Source organism: Typopeltis vanoorti, chromosome 11 (assembly GCF_054136105.1).
Source record: "Typopeltis vanoorti isolate ZY-2024b chromosome 11, IOZ_Tvanoo_1.0, whole genome shotgun sequence".
Taxonomy (NCBI): domain Eukaryota; kingdom Metazoa; phylum Arthropoda; class Arachnida; order Uropygi; family Thelyphonidae; genus Typopeltis; species Typopeltis vanoorti.
In genome coordinates this window covers 108,309,330-108,329,224 of record NC_143559.1, presented here as the reverse complement: position 1 = coordinate 108,329,224, position 19,895 = coordinate 108,309,330, and the positions used below count along the sequence as shown (strand labels likewise).

At 33.5% G+C, this 19,895-nt stretch overlaps 1 protein-coding gene across 1 annotated transcript in view; it reads right to left on the bottom strand.

Annotated features, from left to right (window-relative positions):
- LOC150101923 (uncharacterized) overlaps positions 1-19,895 on the bottom strand; it is a 1,001,066-nt gene that overhangs the window by 813,885 nt on the left and 167,286 nt on the right. The window contains exons 7-9 of the mRNA XM_090399931.1: positions 10,706-10,837; positions 10,285-10,407; positions 8,103-8,354 (exon numbers count right to left, since the gene is read on the bottom strand). Of these exons, the coding sequence (XP_090256057.1) occupies positions 8,103-8,354; positions 10,285-10,407; positions 10,706-10,837 (507 nt within the window). The remainder of the gene's footprint in view (positions 1-8,102; positions 8,355-10,284; positions 10,408-10,705; positions 10,838-19,895) is intronic.

The window sequence follows — 19,895 nt, the reverse complement described above, 5'->3', positions numbered from 1 at the left end:
CACATTCTATAATAAAGTGACAGTGGAATTGGATGAAAGAAATGGCTACACCACTATACTACTGGACTTTGCAGTCATTTGACAGAATACCACATGAAAACTATTACAAAAGTTGGAGCAAATTGGAAGATATGAAGCTAGTAGCATGGATAAAGGGGGGGGTTTGCTGACAGACACCAGAAAGTAGTATATGGGGGGAGTGGAATCTAGAGAATGACCAGTGGAGTATCTCAGGGTTCTGTACCAGAGCCACTATTTAATTTGTATATCAGTGATACAGGGAAATATTTAAACAGGGGGGGGGGGGGATATTCAGTTGTTTGCTGATGATGGAATACTGGGGAGAGCAATAGTTGATAAAGGTGATGTAGATATCCTGCAGGATGATTTAAATAAATTGGCATTGTGGGCAAAGGATAATGATTGTCAATTTAATATTGCAAACTGTAAGATTATACACTTCAGGTTGAAATGGTTACATGCAGTGTATTATTATTATTATTATTCATTACACATCCAAGGAGTCCAAAGACTCATTGCGGGAGGACACCTACTATACAACTGTCTCCACCTCTACTACCAATCATATCCATCAATGCCATCTACTGCCCACCACCACCACCACAACTAGTATTTTTTGTCTGTAAATAAATTGCATGTGTTCTGAAGGGCCGATTTGTCTGTATATGGGATGAAAAACTTGCAGGAAATCTATGAGACTAGGGACTTGGAGATAATGGTGGACAGAGTTCAGAGGGAGAGAATGTTTTGCAAAAGTGGATAAAATAGCTCAAAGAACTACTTGGATGTTGAAAAACACACTAAGAAGTAAAGTCACTATCACTCTTTATAAGGCTATGATTTAGTCACCCAGATTTCTTGGGGATCAGGAGGTGGTAGAGAAGATTCAGAGATAAGTGATTAAGCTGGTGATATGTCTGTGGAATGCTCCCTATGAAGACTGGTTGAAAGTTTGTAGGTTAAAAAGTTTAGTTGATAGGATGTAAAGAGGAGACATGATAGGAACTTAAAAGATATTAGAGGGATTTTATAAAATTGATGCAAAGGAAATTTTTCAATATATGACAAATAGTCAGAGAATTAGGGGCCATCCATGGAAATTATGTAAGAGAGAGTGTGGTTAGTAAGGGTGTGAGGACTAGATTTTTTGTGTGGAGAGTGGCAAATGAATGGAATAGATTGCCAGATTTCGTTGTGAATTCCCTGACAGTGAATGAGAGGAGAAGTATGATAAGTTTTGTGTATAAAATATTTAGTTTGCATCTCCCATGATGAGTCTCCAGACTCCATGGAGATACCATATAATAATAATAAAACTGTTATGTCATCAAAACAGGCAAAATAGCACATAAATACACTGATGTTAAATAAAAAAAACATTTTGATTTAAAATCTAATAAAATGTTTCTATTATTATTATTATTATTATTATTCAGGCCTCCATGGAGTCAAAAGACTCATCGTGGGAGGTCCTTCCTAGGAAACACAAAGTCTATCAAGACTCATCGTGGGAGGTCCCTCCTAGGAAACACAAAAGTATATCATACCACTCCTTAAACTGATTGACCGTTCTCGCTCTCACCACTCCATCAGGAAATGCATTCCACGGTTCAACCACCCTCCAGGGAAACCACCCTCACAGTTTCCTTTCGTAACTTCCAGGGATGGCCTCTTGTCATCACTCCTTCCCGCTGTTCAACCAAGCGAAAGAACTCCCCAGTGTCAACCCTGTAACCACCTCTCAACAGTTTAAAAGTTTCAATCATATCACCTCTCCTTCTTCTATCCACCAACTCTGCAGTCCACATTCCCTCAGCCGATCCTCATAACTATCCTTGTACAGTCCTGAAACCATCTTTGTCATCCATCTTTGTATCCTTTCCAAGGTTAATTTATCTCCTTCAAACCTGGGGACCAAATCTGAGAACAATAGTCTAAGTGTGGTCTGATCAGAGACTTATACAACAGAATGATAACCCTTTTATCTCTACAGGTCAGTGTCATTCTCATAATTGCAGCAATCCTCTGTGTTACCTTCACCACCTTTGCAACGTTCCCATAAATTTCAGGTTTGTATCAATCATCAACCCCAGATCTCTTGTCTTCCCCTACTTCCTCCAGTATAACTCCTACCATAGAGTATGCAGCATCTCATCGATGTTTCCCAAACCTCAAGACCTTACTGTTTGCTGCATTACACTGACACCCCCATTCATATGCCCATCTATCTAGCTTATTCAAATCCTCTTGCAGGGCTACCACATCTGCACTATTACTAATAATCCTTCCCAGCTTTGCATCATCCGCAAACAACTGAATATCCGCTTGCAATCCACTGGCAATGTCATTGATACAAAGGTTAAACAATATAGGTCCTAGTACTGAGCCCTGTGGGACCCCACCTTGTAACCCTCTACCTCCTTGAAACTGCTCCACCATACACAACTCTCTGATACCTATCAGACAGCCAATCCTGAATCCAGTTGACCAATCTGACATCCAGACCCATGTGCTGCAACTTAAATATCAGCTTATCATGTGGCACCCTGTCAAATGCCTTCGCTAAGTCTAAGAAAATTGCAGTATATGGCTTTCCCTCATCTAATGTTCTTGTAACTTTATTATAAAAGGCTAGCATATTGTTAAAACAAGAGCGCCCTTTCACAAATCCATGTTGACTCCCACAGATAACATTACCCTCATCTGCATGGAAGTGTTTCTAATGATAAGTTTACTTCTTAAAATGTACGTAAAGATATTTTTGAACCACTGATTGCATAAAACATGCTAATATTTTCATACAATAATATTTATTTGTAGGTGTGACCATCTACATGTTTATTATATCATATTATATAATCAATGAAAAGGAAGTATCTCTCTCTCATTTCATAAAATAAATCATGAAATAATAGGATAAAATGTTGCAAGCAAAGAAATGTTTTGACTTTTTGACTATAGTCCATCTAATTTGTTAAAATTAAAAATTTAATACCATCATTTCTAAGAAATCAGCCATTAATGATAGCAATAATAATCCACTTTCATGATAATCAGCTTATCACTGAATTTTTTAAATAGTTTTTCAAAAAAAAAAAAAAATCTTGAAGGAGATGAATTCTTCATCAGAAGATGCCTTGTCAATACTTTTTCAAAAAAAAAAATAAAAAATCCTTCAGGGAGGGGCCAGTTGAATTCTTCATCAGAAGATGCCTTGTCAATACTTATATCTTTATGTAACTGATGCTTTACTTATTTTGAAATTAACCCCTCTGAATAATAAGCAAATAAAATAAATCATGAAAAATTAGGATAAAATGTTGCAAGCAAAGAAATGTTTTGTTTGTTGACATCATGACTATAGTCCATCTAATTTGCTAAAATGAAAATTTTAATACCATCATTACTAAGAAATTAGAAATGATGGTATTAAAAATCTCTTATCACTGAATTTTTTTTAAAATAGTTTTTCAAAAAAAAATAAAAAAATTCTTGAAGGAGGACCAGTTCAATTCTTCATCAGAAGATGCCTTGTCAATAGTGGTATCTCGCTAATCCGAACTAATAAAAACCACGCTCATTCAGATTAGCGAAAAGTTCGGATTGGCGAATTTTCCCCAAAGAGGTAACAACAACTAGTGTTTCAGACAAAAATAATCAGATTCTAATGGTACATCAATTTAATTCTGTAAAAAAATGAATTAACTGATAGAAAAAATGCTACTGTACTGTAATATAAAACTTAAAAAATAATACAGTACACAAGTTTATTTTAATAAAAAATTTAGTTTGTATGTACCTGGATTGTTGAGGATTCTATTTAATAAAATTGCATAGTTCAGTACATAACTGAATTTGCATAAAAAATATCACTTTCTTGTACACAACACAAAAAAAAAAGTTTCACAAAATAACACACAAAAAAAATATTTTTTTTATTTCTTTGTAAAAAAGTCACTGGTTTTCTTTTGCTTCTTGGAAGCTAAATGTTTTTCGAATACTTCTTCTTGGAGCTGCATTAGCAATAAAATTTTGGGGAATGGCATATCATTCTGCTTACTATACACATATTAAAACTGTCAACTGCTTCTTCATGTTTTACTTTTTTTTCTTCGAATTCTTTATCGTCATCATCGTCTGCTAATTCGTTCTGTAGCGTCATATTTATAATTTCAGCATCTGATTTGATTTGAATTCACTTTTGGTTCTGCCTCTGATCCATTTTGTAACATCTGTTTGTGAAATTTCAACACTTGGATTTATAATTCTAACCAAATTATGCACATTTTGAATTTCCGCTTTTTGTGTATCAGAGTAGTTATCTTCGTAAATTCTAGAAGGCCACAGTTTTTTCATGACACTCGACAGCGGTGATTCATGCCAACAATACAGTACGTACTGTACAGTATAAAAAAGCAAATGTGAACCCACAATAAATCAAAATAGGCCTACAGTATGACCGTACAATCGACAGTATGAAAAAAAAACACTGTACTGTAATAATAATAAAATAAATAATAATAGTTAAAATAATAATTATTAAATAAAAATAATAGTACACAAAATAATAATACATAATAAATAAAACTTTTTTTCTTTTCAAACAGCAGTTTGGATTACTGGAGGGTTCGCACTAAAGAGATTCGGATTAGCAAGATACTACTGTACTCATATCTTTATGAAACTAATGCTTCGCTTATTTTGAAATTAACTCCTCAGAATAATAAGCAAATAAAGTCTTCTAATGCTTTTCATTCACAAGGGAAGATAAAAACAATATGTTTTAGTAGCCTTAACTTTTTTGGATATGCAACCAGTCTCTACCTCTACACTCTACTGAGGTTAGGTGTATTTTCATGGTATGCTAGATAACACGTGAATGCTCCTAACTAAGTAGTATTTATCTGTATGTATTTGAATGTGTGCTATAGTTGATTATGCTCAGCTGAGAAATGAAACACTTGAGTTTCTTCCGGAAGGAAAATATCTTTCATCATCATCATCAAATTCCTGCCTTATACCCTCAAGGGGTGTACAGGATATGATAGTAGTACTACATGAAAAATTTACATCATTACTAACTTCCTATCTACAATTTTCCTCCAAATCAGTCTGTTACTTGTCAAGACTCCAACATTACCAGATCTTATATTTCTATTGTCTAAGGCACTTTGTACTGTATAAATCCACCTATATCTTGGTCTTCCTCTGGGTCGTTTTCCTGCCAACTTGGCAGAGAACACTTGTTTTGCTAATCTTTCCTCGCCCATTCTGTTTACCACATGAGATTAGCTCTGCTAACGCATTCCTGGATGCTGACAATGTCAAGTTCTTTCCTAATATCCTCATTTTTAATATGATATTGCCATTGATGCCATCTGTTCAGGCCTCACCACATGCCTCTCTGGCAGAATCAATCAATGTTTTCTTCAGAGTTTGCCACTGAATCTCCAAGGCTTGATTCCTGTTCTCAAACTCTTTCATTTTTCCTTCAATAATCTTTATGTATTTTAGTCTACAGTTCACATCTGAGAGCTGTTCAACTTTTATTCGCTTTAAAACTTTCTTACATGTCATTCTTTTCAATATGAAATTCAATTTTATCCTGCTCAAGACTAAATAGTGATCACTTCCAATTTCAAATCCTCTGTACACTCTGGTGTCCTGCACCAGGGATAAAACATTACATTCAACAATAACATAGTCAATGAGACTTTTCTTATTCCTTGCCTCTTCTCTCCATGTGAATTTGTGCATATTTTTATGTTGGAACATGGTGTTAGTAATAACCAGTCCATGTCCTGAGCAGAAATCCAACAGATATTTGCCATTATTATTAGCTTTGATCTTTTCTCCAAATTTTCCAAAAATATTTTTGTATGTCACACAATCATTTCCTACTCTGCTATTTAGATCCCCAACAAGGACCAACTTTTCCTTTTTCATTGTGTTAGTAGCTTTCTCTAGAGCCTCAAAAAATTCCTCCGCTTCTACCTTAGTAGAGTCTTCTGTAAGACCATAGGCACGAATAAGTGTCGTTGTCCAGTTCCCCATTCTGATATTTGCTCAAATCACTCTACTTGACACTGCCTGCCATTCAAGAAGATGAGCCTCCTATTTTGTGTTGAATACTATGGCTACTCCTTCTTTTCCTTGATTGTCATTGCCTGAATATAACATTTTGTATTTATTGCTCAGAAAGATCTCATCAGTTTTTGTCTTTTTTGTTTCAGTCACCCCTATTATGTCGATCTGGTACTTTTCTAATTCCTCCACTAGCTCCATTTCTTTGCCATTCAGGCTTCTTATGTTGATAGTACCAATCTTTAACTCTGGTGATGTTGAGTTGGGGTATGTTTTCAGATAACTATACCTAAAAATCTACTAACTATGGAATCCACTGAATTAAACCTGTAAGATCATTCTTTTCTTCTGTAAACTTGGTACCATGTAGGTTACCAGAAAGCAATACAGATCTAACAATATTTATATAATTAATAAAAATTATTTGAAGTAAAAAATGCATTTTAATATAAAATAAACAGGTTCTTTTTTTCAGTTTTGGTTCTCAGCATTCTAAAAATCTCTTTTCAACGTCAGTGTGAATAGTGCAGGAATATACGATTTTTTTTTCCCATTTTAGGGGAGGAAGATTTTTACTCCCCCACCCACAAACTTTAAAGCTATTCTGTACAAAGAGTAGCTGACAAGAGCTTGGTTATTATAGCTAATAAAAGTTCTGTCAATTAAATTGCATGAAATGATTTTTAAAAAAAAATAAACTATATATATATATATATATATATATATATATATATATGAAATGCTAACAAATGGCAAAAATACTTTTTTGTCATCAAACAGCTTTCTGATGAAGAATCTTAGTGTACTGAACTCCTTGATGGTTGGGTAAAAAATAGACTGAGGATTATTAAATTTTCTAAGACTACTGATATTTGAATTTAAACTGCAGAACAAAAAACACTATAACCAAGTCTAGTGAACATCCTCTGAGGGTGAACACAGATAAATAGTACACTAGACAAGTGAGATGGATAAATAGCAGTATACTTATATTTTACAAAGGCCTTTAATAGATTGCTAATCTCTAATCCAATGCATTAATTTAATATCTAAATCCATCCTAGTATAGCTATTAACTTATCATGTGGATATGTATTAGCAAGTTGTGCACAGGGAAAACAATATCTCAGAAGAGGAAAGTCACTAGTGGTGTGCCTCAAGAGTCTGTTTGAAAGCCATTGCTGACTTGTATGTTAATGATATTGGAAAAGGTTTGAATGGGAATATTCAGTTATTTGTAGATGAAGCAAAGGTGAGAAAAATTATGAGGTGTAGAGCAAATGTTGTGACTTTGCAAGAGGACTTGAACAGACTGAATGAATGGGCAAGTGAGTAGAGTTATTGGTTCAATATTGCAAAGTTTAAGATTTTAAAATTCAGAAAAAAAAAGACTGAATGTAAGGTATATATTTGCTGGGGATATACTGGAAGAGGTGGAAGAAATACAAAATCTGGGGATGATGATGGTGGATAGATATATAAAATTTAGTACTGTTAAAATTGTACATTTCAGTTATGCTGAGGATAGCACAATCAATTCTGGAAATGATGCGGAAGACATTGACTTGTAAAACTAAGGAGATTATGGTTCCACTGTATAAGTCTTGATTAAGCCACATATGGACTATTGTGCACAGATTTGGTCACTTGGTTTTCAAAAGGATGAAGACATATCGGAAAGGGTCCAGTAGCAACTGACTAAGATGGTTTCTGGTCTCTGGAATGTTGAGTATGAAGAAAGGTTGAGAAGATGCAATTTACAGAGTCTAATGGATAGGAGAGAGAGCCTCTGTAGCTCAGTCGGTATAACAAAGTCTTTTGGTCAGAAAGACCTGGGTTCGATTCCCATCCAAGATGTGAGGAACCTTTATCTGGGTTGTGGAAAATAATTTATTGAAGATGAGATATTTTAACATAATTGTAACTTAAATGTTTCTCAAAGAAATGGTAAGATAAACAATCTGCAAGAATTATTTTCCAGATATTTATTGACTTACCATTACAAGCTACTGCTGGATTTCCGGTATATCCTTCTGGACAAAGACAATAGTAACCACCCTGAGTATTAGTACATATGGCCCCTCTAGCACATGGATTACGAGGTCCAGAGCATTCATCAACATCTATACAACCTGCTTCTGGAGTAGGATTTCCAGTGAAACCTCTATTACAACTACAAGTATAGCCACCTCTTGTATTGGCACAAATAGCTCCTGGTCCACATGGATTCTTTCTACATTCATCTAAATCTGATTGCAAAAAAAAAAAAAAAAAAAAAATCATTTTAAGATCTGAAAATTTTTTCATTTAAAATTATTAGAAAGAAAGTGTAAAATTATTTATTTTTCAATATGAAGACTTTTATTATATTGCAGTTAATCCAAAGTTTAAAAACTTTAAACTTAAATATTCATATGCTTTCTTATTAAAGTATTATAATTTATTATTAATGCATTTTATTGAGACATAGCAGTTTGCTGCTCTCATCCATTTAACTCCTACTCAACTTACTCTCCTGACCTTGGATATACAATGTGATATTGGAGAGACAGGGAAGGACAAGGAGTCATCCCTGTCCCTAATCCCCAATGCACTGTGAACATCCTTTCCTTGCAGATCTTTATGCCATGGTACTGATTCAAGCTACCTCCTAAGTGTATCATAATCACCTTCCTTGTAGTTCCATATATACCCCTTTCTTAGCTAGAATTCCCATATTTTCTCCCTCCCACGTCAAGACCATATGTTCACTTTCCCCAAACAGAGGCAATGTTCCCCTGAGTTATGGCAGGTCTTCTGACCCTATAACAAGATCTAACACTCTTGCACCCCATGTCCCCCTCCATCACATTCTGCTTCAAGTAATTATCTCTCAGTAAGTGTATAAATTCCATTTCCTTCCTGCCTTATGATCTTTTCTCCTTCCAATCTATGTCTCTGAAGTTGAAGTCCCCCATAATAATTACTTGACTTGCACTCATTATACTAATCTATACTATCATCCCTGGTCTATAGCAGCAACCAATTTTATATTTTGTCCTATTAGCATCAATCTCACACCAGACTGACTCAAAAGAACTGCCATCTGCCCAACTAATTCCTACTCTTTTTGGCTGCAATTCATCTGCTATTATCAGCAGTATCTACCTGCTGTCTTGTCTACTCTGTCCTCCCAGAAAATACTAAATCTCTCACATTCAATCACTGCAACTACATCATCTGCTGTTAGACAAGTCTCACTAATGCCTGTAATGTTTGGCAAGGTTGCACTAACTATTTATGCCAACCAATGTATTTAATCTCTAATTTAATTAATATATAATCTCTAATTTGAATTATAGTTCCACTTCTTACAGTAATCGAATAGCAATTGAATTATTAAATTGATAGTATTAATATTGATAATATTAATTTAATAGTCTTAATAATATACACAATTAACAGTAATTTTATGTTTTGTTATAAATTGGATATATGTGTATATAAACTTTGAAGCATTTATTACAAAAAAAAAAGAACCAAAAGACTTGCAGAAATTAAACAATCAAGAACAACAACTTTCAAAATTTATTTATGTTACTGTCTGACAAACTCCATCATAGTCTGTTTGGTTACATTAATTACCATCCACAGCTTTTTACCTTTGCATAAGCAACCTTTCTCAATAATCTGCATATATCAGAAATAAATGTTTAAATGGTGATTCTGTTTGAAAACAATCTATGTACATGAGGCATAGATCTGGATTCATGAAACCACAAAACTCGGTACATTTACTAGCATTCAGTGGCCTGACTGACAACGCAAGATGCACAAATCTACTGGCATAGGTTACTGTCATATCAGCTCTTAAAGAGGTATTTGAAACTTGAGTTGTTCTTGTTCATGATATATTTAGTAAATCTTTCACTTTTTTAATAAACTTTGGACTCCCTGGAGGGAGTCCAAATAAACAATATAAAGACTCATCGTTATATTGTTATATAATAATAGTATAATAGTAATAACAGTATGTCTCACTTCAAAAAAATAAAATAAAATAAAAAAACAAAGATGGAATTCATCATATCTGATAAATACTTTTGGTTTTAAAATTTTAATAAATGCTAATTCATCTATATCAAAAAAATAATTATATGCTTTTTTCACTTATTTTGCATAAAGCAAATGATAACATACCAAAACATTCACTGAATGGATCTCCATCAAACCCTGGTGGACAATAACATTTGTAGCTTCCCGGAATATTTTCACAATGAGCTCCACGTCCACATGCAGCTGGATCCTGGCACTCATCAATATCTGAAATATTAAGTTATATTAATATCAATTTTATATATTTATAATTTTTATATTTTACATAATTTTTTATATTTTACATAATTTTTTATATTTAACAACTTTATAACTTTATCAAAAATAACTTTAAACATTTTAAATAATTAAATTTTAGTATATTTAAATTGGAAAAAATTTAAATATAAATTTTATAATTTTTTAAAATTATTTTAAATTATTAAAAATTTTAAATTATTCTCCAGACTAATTAAGTAATAATTAAGCAAATGGATAATCACTAAAACAGCCAAAATAATCATACCAAGGCAAGCAACAGTTGCATTTCCAGTAAAACCTGGAAGACATTTGCAAACATAATGGCCAGGAAGATTACAACATTCAGCATTTTCCACACACAATGCAGCTAAAGATGGTATTTCACATTCATTAATATCTATTAAGGGAAAAGAAAGAGGGGGGAAAGAATCAATTAATATTTTTATTATGTTTTATAAATATAAATTTTTATAAGCTTTTAAATTTTAAATTCAAATAATTGCAATAATTCTTATTTCAAAATTCACTACCACATATCCAATTCCTGAAATATACTATACTTTGGTTGTGAGCTGTGAATTGAATGTTATATTTCTTAGTTAGCATCACATTTCTTTTCTTTCTTTTTAGCATTATTATAAGGACATCTCGATGGAGTACAAAGACTCACTGCAGTAGGCCTACACTAACCATTATTGATGCAATAACTATCATACTTCTTGAAAATATTCATTCAGTACTCTGGCAATCATTCTGCTCATTCATCACTCTCCAAGAAAAAAATTTAGTTCTTATGCACTTGCTGACCACACTCTGACAAAATTTTCCTGAGACAAAATTTTCTTCTACAACAATTCCATAAAACTCTTTTGGTAATTTATATGTTTCTATCATATCCTTCCTTTTTGCCTATAATTCATTTCTGTAATCCATATATCTTTCATTTATCAGTATCATACCCATCCAAAAGGGTATCCCATAATGCAAAGCATTATGGGATATCCATTTGAATGTGCATAATGTTATGCATAATGGAAGGGCCACTACCTAGACAAGTTTCAACCTTTATTGATTTCTCATCAGTGGGAGCCAGACCTAGAAGATACTAAGGCAACTAATGTGAGGTCATTAGCCTCTATATACAAGTAGCCTAGTAATGAAGATATGTCACATGCAAACTTTCTTTGTTTACACTTGGATAAAGGATTAAACAAGAATGTAGTTTCTTGGTAAGTTTAATTTGAATTAAAAACAAGTGACAAAACTTTATACAAAATGCATGTAAAATAAAATTCTAATGACAATGGGCCCCTTTCTAGGTTGTACCAATAAATGAAAAATGGTCAGATAAAAATCATACATGTTAAATTGATTTGTAGGATTAACAAACAAAAAAGATAAATGCACCAAATTAATTGGACAAAAAGAGACTTTGAGTTAGAGATAAAAAAAGGAGGTTCTCAATATAGAATTTTTATTTTATTTTTTAATGGCTAGGAAGTCTTTAAAAAGCCTAACACTGCCACTTTTAAAACATGATGGTTCACATATATGCTAGGTTTGCATATTATTACAGTTCGGTACTATCTAATTGCAGCAAGTTTCAATAGTCTATTCAAAAAAGTCCTAAAAAAAAATTATATCAAATTATGAAAAAGGCACAGCAGCGTGGATGATTTGTTTTGTTGCAAGTGGCACCTATAACATATGATGGTGATTTTATGCTCATGCATAGACCTACTTCACTGTGCAGACATTCACAACCAAAATCCTGCAGACATTCACAATCAAAATCCTGCAGGTTGTGAATTTGCAAAATCCTGCAGATTCACAACCAAAATCCTGAGAGATGAAAAAACCCAAGTTGCAAGGTGAAAAAAATCCTCTACCTCCATGTGAGACCAGCTAAATCACCTTTAGTCAAAAGAGACTACATAAAGGTTCCTCACATCATGGACAGGAATCAAACCCAGGTCCTTCTGCCCAAAGGGCTTCATCTATACTGAGCTATGGAAGCTCTCTATAACATACTAATTATAATTATGCTATATGTCCTGATTTATCCAGAATAGTTCTAGCTAGGTTTTAAATCTGTCCTGGAAGGACAATTGTTTTTTCACCAATAATCTGTTAAGGATGGAAAATTATTCATATATTCGAAGCTATATATTTCAGTAGCAAGCATGCAGTAAATTTATTTTTCGTAAAAGAACAGGCAGAAAGTAAAATACAGTATTCATAGATTTTTATACAAATCTCACCGACAAAAAAGTTGCAAACTTATCATACATTTTTAGCACTTGGGCAGACTAAGGATGAAATAATCCAGAAACTCTGCTCTAGACACCAAACCTGGAACCTTGTTCAAGCCATTTTAGGCTTTCAATAAGCAAGGTAGCAGTCTCACATCGAGCAATGAAATAAAATTCAAGTAACTATGCCAAAGGTAATATCTGAACTCACAGCCTGTTTGTTGGAGAACAGATATCCTATCCACTCAGCCAACAGGCTGATAAAGTTAGTGAGCCTCTTATTTGATATCATATTAAACAATATGCTAAGGGTCAGCTTTTGTATATAAAATTGTTCTCTGATCAAAATGGCTTACATCATTTTTATGGACTCACCCAGAATTGAAAGCACTCTACATGTAAAATAAAATTCTAATGGTTTTCAAAGAATTATAAGACTTTGTGACCTTAACAGAGAAAGTATCCTGATAGTTTTCTCTTGATGGTATCATGCTTTTATGTAATGACATCTTTAAAATTTAGGTGGTGAGGGCTCAATTAAACTCAACTTTAAACGAGGCTGCTTTAAAAAATAAAATAAAAATAAAAAACGCACTTTTTTAAAATAAACTGTTTATAATGCTTTCAATTTGGGGATCCATTCCATCATAATTCGATCTTGGGTGATGTCAGTTTATACAAGAAGACAACTGAATATATTAGGTTTTGATCACACAGGTTGAAAATTGTAAAACATGGTAAACCTAATTGTGAATATTCCTCATTAACCATATGGAGTTCCCTCTGTAATATAATATAATATAATATAATATATATATATATATATATATATGTTTACATTGTAACACTTTCCAACTGTAATGTTATATCATGTTACGTAATTTGGATTGTCAGAAAAACAAATTCCCACTTCCGTTTTATAATGATATTGAGCTTTGCAATTTTCAAAGTTCAATATCTTTCCCTCTTACTCTGAAATATTTCAATGATAACTGATACCACCCGGAGGTAGAGGATTAATACAGATTCACTTATTACAAATTCCAGTAAAGAATCGATAACACTGACCATCGTCAACTCTGGAAAAATGCTGATTTTATCAACAACTGTAAGCAGGCGAGTTTCCGTTTTTAGTCATTACGACCACAATGGTTAATCTGTTCGACAGCATAGTTATTCAGTTAAGAAAGTGTGCGGCGGAAGTCACGCATCACAGGCCGCAATACAGTGTGAAGACTACCTTCAAAAGAGAGAGAGAGACCAGTCTCCAACGTGCTTGTTCTCTTCAAATCAACGGAAAAACCGGATTTCAAGCGGGCGAGTAGGCGGCTGCCGACGCATGACCTCGGAGTGCCCACGAAATGCCTTGGGTTGTGCAAATGAGAGAGGCCACTGGGACGCAAAGACGCCTGAAATTCTGTTATACTCCAAGTTTGATTTTCACAAAACCAAACACGCTTGAAAAGCGAAATCGTAAAGGATTTCTGTTTCATTGCATTTTATGCATTGTTCTCCTGATTCATGAAATACTTATCTTTTGAGTTTGTACGTGTAGTTACAATAATAATATCTAAAAGAAAACTACGACGATCACCAAGAGAACAAATTCTGATTATTCTAAGTGACCAATAGAAATTTCAGTATTTTGTAAACTAACATGAAAAAAAAAAAAAGATTTCATATGTATAATAAAAAGCGTGATCAAACAAAATTTAAAATTTGATTAAATAATAAAAGGAATATAAAAATACTGAAAAGAAATGTATTATTTTGTTTTTTAATAGTTTTGAACACAAGTTTTAGCTTGTGTTTAAAAATAATATAAAATAAAAAAAAACGGTTTCGTTAATTGGATTCTTAACAGTTTTGAGCATTAGTGCGCATGCCCAGAATAACCAAAGATGATAATCGCACGTCAAAATGCGATTGGCAAAATGAGTTGACATCGGTAGACGAATGGAGGTTCGCAGGGTTGGTTGTTTAACGTTTAGTATTTGCATCGCGGAATTTATTATTATTATTATTACATGACACCTGGCTGCTCTTCCTAAACACAAAGAGCAACTAATCAATTAATAAAACACCTCATAGATGCTGATAAAATAACTTTACGACTGCTTAGTAGCTATTACCAGAAATTAGATTTTAACTGGTCGCTAACGAAAGATAAAAACACACAAGGAAGCACCGACTAGTTTCTCCATCAAGAGACGAGCAGTTTCATCAGGATAAATAAACATAAAGATGACGAAAAAAATAGTTTTTTTCTACGATATTTTTTTTTCTTTCGTCATCTTTACCCTGATGAAGCCACCCGTCACTTGGTCGTTAAACTAGTCGGTGTTTCCTTGTAGTCGTAGATTTTATCTTTTGTTAACGACAAATTAAAAGTCCAATTGTAATACCTTTCAAAGATGTCTCCGTATCACTGATGGGAGAATGACTGGACATAACACCAGTGGTGAGCTATAAAGGGGCTCGTGCGAGCCCTTTGTTAAATTTTTCTCAAATTTGCGAGCCCCTTGTTCTTCTTGTTTTTTCATCTTTATTTCTTCATTTTTATTTTTTCAAAAAAAAAGAAATTTTTTTTGAAACATATTAAACGACAAACTCATACGGTAACCTAACAAAAATTAGTCTATTCGGCAGTGTAGAGATTATTTGGAATTATTGTATCAACTCCTCTATGACGAATGCGTCCAAGTTTAAAAATAAAATAAGCACATGCGCTATTTTTACCCTTCTCCCTTTTTTTTTTTTTTTTTTGCTCGACGATGCGAGCCCTTTGTTAAAATTTCCATAGCTCACGCTGCATAACACCTTTTGAATGGAAAACACCTGGGTTCGATTTTTCATGACGAATGATCTTTGTATAGGCTTTTCTAACTGATGGTGGTAATATTGCTATTACTATCAAGTCAATTTATTCGCAATGAGCTTTGGGTGGGTTTCTTCTAGAAAAGCTGTAGGTTAGGTTAAATGGTATATATATATATATATATACAATAACATTCCATACGCTATGATGTAATAGCAAATAACGAGTTCATGTTAAACATTGAGTGCACAGACATCGCTAATTCCGTCTGGCTATTTTTACCATTGCTGCCACCTGTCGTGTGTAGCCTTGAAATGGATGCAGTTCTGCATTTATATAATGCAGAACTGCATTATAGAACTTGGTATATTCAAGATACCAAGTAATTTTATATATAAACTTGGTTTTTAATAACATTTCCCAAGTGAGCAAACAGACAAGTAAGTCGAGTTTGCGCTTGCACGTAGTGCAAGTCTAGGCAACTCATGGTAGTGCCACTCTAGGCAACTCATCGTAGTGCCACTCTAGGCAACTCGTGGTAAACTCATGGTAGTGCCACTCCGGGCAACTCGTAGTTGCTTAGACTTGCACTACGTGCAGGCGCAGACTTATCTTAAACTAAGACGGAGGTGAAACTTTTAAGGAGATACCATCGTTTTAACAAGATATAAAAATGGCAAATTATTCTATCTTTTCTAAATAACATATTTAGAAAAGGTAGAATCATTTGCCATGCTGTACATAGTTTAGATACACAATATCAATTTAACATTTTCGGTCACTAAATCTTAACGTGGAAAAAGGACAGAAATTTGGTAACCCTGCTCTAAAATGCAATGGTGCATGATGCAAACAAAAACTATCCTAATTATTGTTCAAATCTGTTTTTTTTTTTTTCAAAGGAAAAAAAAACACAACTGGATGTGGTAAGTGTTAGCATTTTATTCAATATTATCTCCATAGCTGGCTGTGGTTAGCGCACATACACACACAGACTTGCATTCAATGACAGTACTGTATGGCTCCTTAAGCCTAAATAATCTATTTGTATTTATGTAAGGTAATGCCTGTCTTTTAATGGCTTTTTTACGTCTTTTATTGTAAACGAGTATTATTTTTATCCATTAAAACAATCCTGCTTACGGTAATTTCTTTAAGTAGCTAAACATTCAACTTTTATAATACATTGTCCATTACAAACAAACTTATCTGCATCAAAACCGAAAGCACTAAGCGTTTTCTTGCTTATTGTATACTAGACACGGACGGCTGCCCCTGGTGACCTCGAGCAACCACCCATGCTAACTCTCCAAGAGCTGACCTCTTTAAGACCAGCAGAAAAATGAACTACAGAATTCTGTCAGTCGACCGCAGTGGGATGTATCACACTCTTCGCTGAGGGCACGTGTGGCGGAAGACCTCTAAGAAAACCAGCCTTTTCCAAGGTCGTCTTTGTCGAAAATCTATGACAGGTGGAAAAACTGCTGTCCGGTTGTTACACGTGACTCTCTGCCATCGCACCATAGTTGCCTTCCTCAATCACTAACCCCACCTATAAGATGCCTCCATTACATATCCTGTGGCCTCCCAACAAACAGCCTTGGGAAAAGTGCCCAAAGAGAACTGCATCCATTTCAAGGCCACACACGACAGGTGGCACCAGTGGTAAAAATAGCCAGAAGGAATTAGCGATGTCTGTGCACTCAATGTTTAACATGAACTCGTCATTTGCTATTACATCATAGCGTATGGAATGTTATTGTCTTTGGAGTGAAGAAAAGATTGGTAGATCACGATTGCAAGAAACTGCGTTCAAAAGAAAACGTGAGTCAATTCACGGATGCCGACTTTTTATTCCACTCAACTTGAGTGACTCAAGTATAATAAAAATAATTCTTCTTTTGAAAAGTATGCAACCAGTAATATCTTTAACACTAGTTAGTGTTAATGTAATACGCATTTCAACAATATGTTAAACCTAGCAATTCTGAAGTGGATTAATTACAAGCGATATATTTGTGGATTTAAATTTTGTCGGCAAGCATTCTGAATTTGTCATCCCTTTTGGATCTCTTTTACAGTAATCCGTAAACAATTTTAAATGTTCATTAGCATATAAATAATAATTGATAGTTTCTGGAATTTCATCACAGTATTCACGTTTTGCTATCACAAATATTAATAATGAATTCAAATTTAAACTATTGCCGATTCTTTTTTAAATTTCATTCATATTTAATGATTGAAAATAACTTTGCTGAGTAATAGCTGTTAGCAGTTAATGTACTTGTTTTCATTTATGATTTTATGCATTTCAATTATCATTTTGTTTTCTTTAATTGAAATTTTTTTTAAAAAATAATTCATACATAAAAACCCTTTAAAAAATTAACAGTAAATCTTTTTGGTATAAAATTCAGTAGTAGTGTACTCTTTTTTTTTAGATAAACTTGCATAATATGGGGAAAATATCTTCATGAGTTCTGATTTTTAGAAAAAATTCTATTACCGCGTCATAAAACGGAACAATGGAATTAATTCGCAAACTGTCTTTTCTAGTTTACTTTATATCTAAATTTTCAAAAATTGTTTTCCATGAATTCAAATTCCAAATTTTCAACTTTTATTCTTATACGTTCAAGCAACCAACCATATGCATTCAATCTAGTCGACAAATGAGTTTTGAAAATTAAAAATATATATATATATATATTGATTTTTTTTTTTTTGTTTTTTTCCTGTGTTGTTGCAATTCGAATTAAGACCATAAATCCTGAACAGCAGAAAGGTCTTGTATAAAGAAATGGCTGTTTTCCGTCACATTTCCCTATCGGATTTAGTCGAGTTGAAATTGCCAAGATAGAAAACGTCGTTCTAATTGTTTAGTTCCAAGAGAAAAAAGATAATCAATAATAATTTAATATTATTTTGAATTACTATTGTATATCAAAAATAATAAACAATATTTTCTTGACTTTTATCTCTAGAAATTATGCGTTATGTATTTTTGATAAATTTTGAATTAACTTTTTAACATTTTGTATCGAAGCCGGAACCCCCAAAAGTTTCAGGTTGGGTTCAATAAATGATGGTCCCTGTGCTGAGTGCTAATATTCCATAAATACATAAACAGTTTCATAAGACAACTGCTTTGTGTAAACAATTTTCCCTGACAACAATTCATAATTCAAAACAGATGTCAAGTCCTTAACCAGAAGCAGTAATAAAAGGCAAAGACACAGTTCCTGGGCTAGGTTTCTTATCTTTTAAATAGTATACCAAGGCAACTCTCACGCAAAGGTTGCATTTTCATAAACTCGTGGTCACTTTTGAAACTTAAAAACTTTTTTAAGTTTCAAAGACAAACATTGTAGCTTTTCTGATCGTTTTTATATTTTCGTGGACTATTAACTTTGTCTTAGATTCTGTAGAAGAAAATAACTTGGATCTGTCCTTTCACAAAATGTGCAAACCGGCTTGTGAACACATGAAGGTTAACAAACATGAGGAACTACTACCTGGGAGAAAATTCTACACAACCAACCAACCAGCCCGCCCTCGTTGGTTGGTTGTGTAGCCAGCCCGCACATGACTCCCATGTGCCTACAAGTGGTGTAAATGACATGTAAGTGTCACGGTTTTCCTTTTATATTATTACAGCTATTTTTCTGGACGATTAATCAAACGAGAGACTCTCATCACTGCAATATGTTGATTAGTAGTTGTTTGACAGGGCGGTATTATGACGTCATCAGACAAAACACTTCTTAGACGACTTGACCTGCTTCTTTACGCATGCGGTAGTCATATAGCCTTGTTCTACATACTCAACACCTACACCAGGTGGACATAGCATTACTAAAATCCAGTTCGTTATTTCTAGCACCACGAAACCGGAACTCTTAATGATTAAACTCTCTCTCTCTCTCTGGCATTTAGAAAGACAAAAGAGTGAAAAAAAAAATGAACTAATATTCTTAGAACACGGTAGGTTCAATATAAAAACAACTTAAACATAAATCTTGACAATCATTCAATGATGCTCAATTTTCCTCTTCTTTCGAACTTCTAATTCAGAATTCGTCCCATATTCTATATACTAACAAAAGTCCCAAATAATTATAGTTATTTAATTTGATGAAATTATAAGAATGTTGAGCAAGTTACAGAAAATTTAAAGATGGCACTAATCGAGATCGAATTATCTGTAAGTAGCGCATGTCAGTTTATTGATAAGATTAAGCGTCATAGTTTGTTCTGAAAGGGATAATTTGTAAGAAAACAAATTATTGCTTTTTATTTTATTATTATTTTTAAATGTAATTGCTCTAGTTCTATCTAAGAAACTTTGTGTGCTCTATAAGTTATGTTACACGAATTCCTAT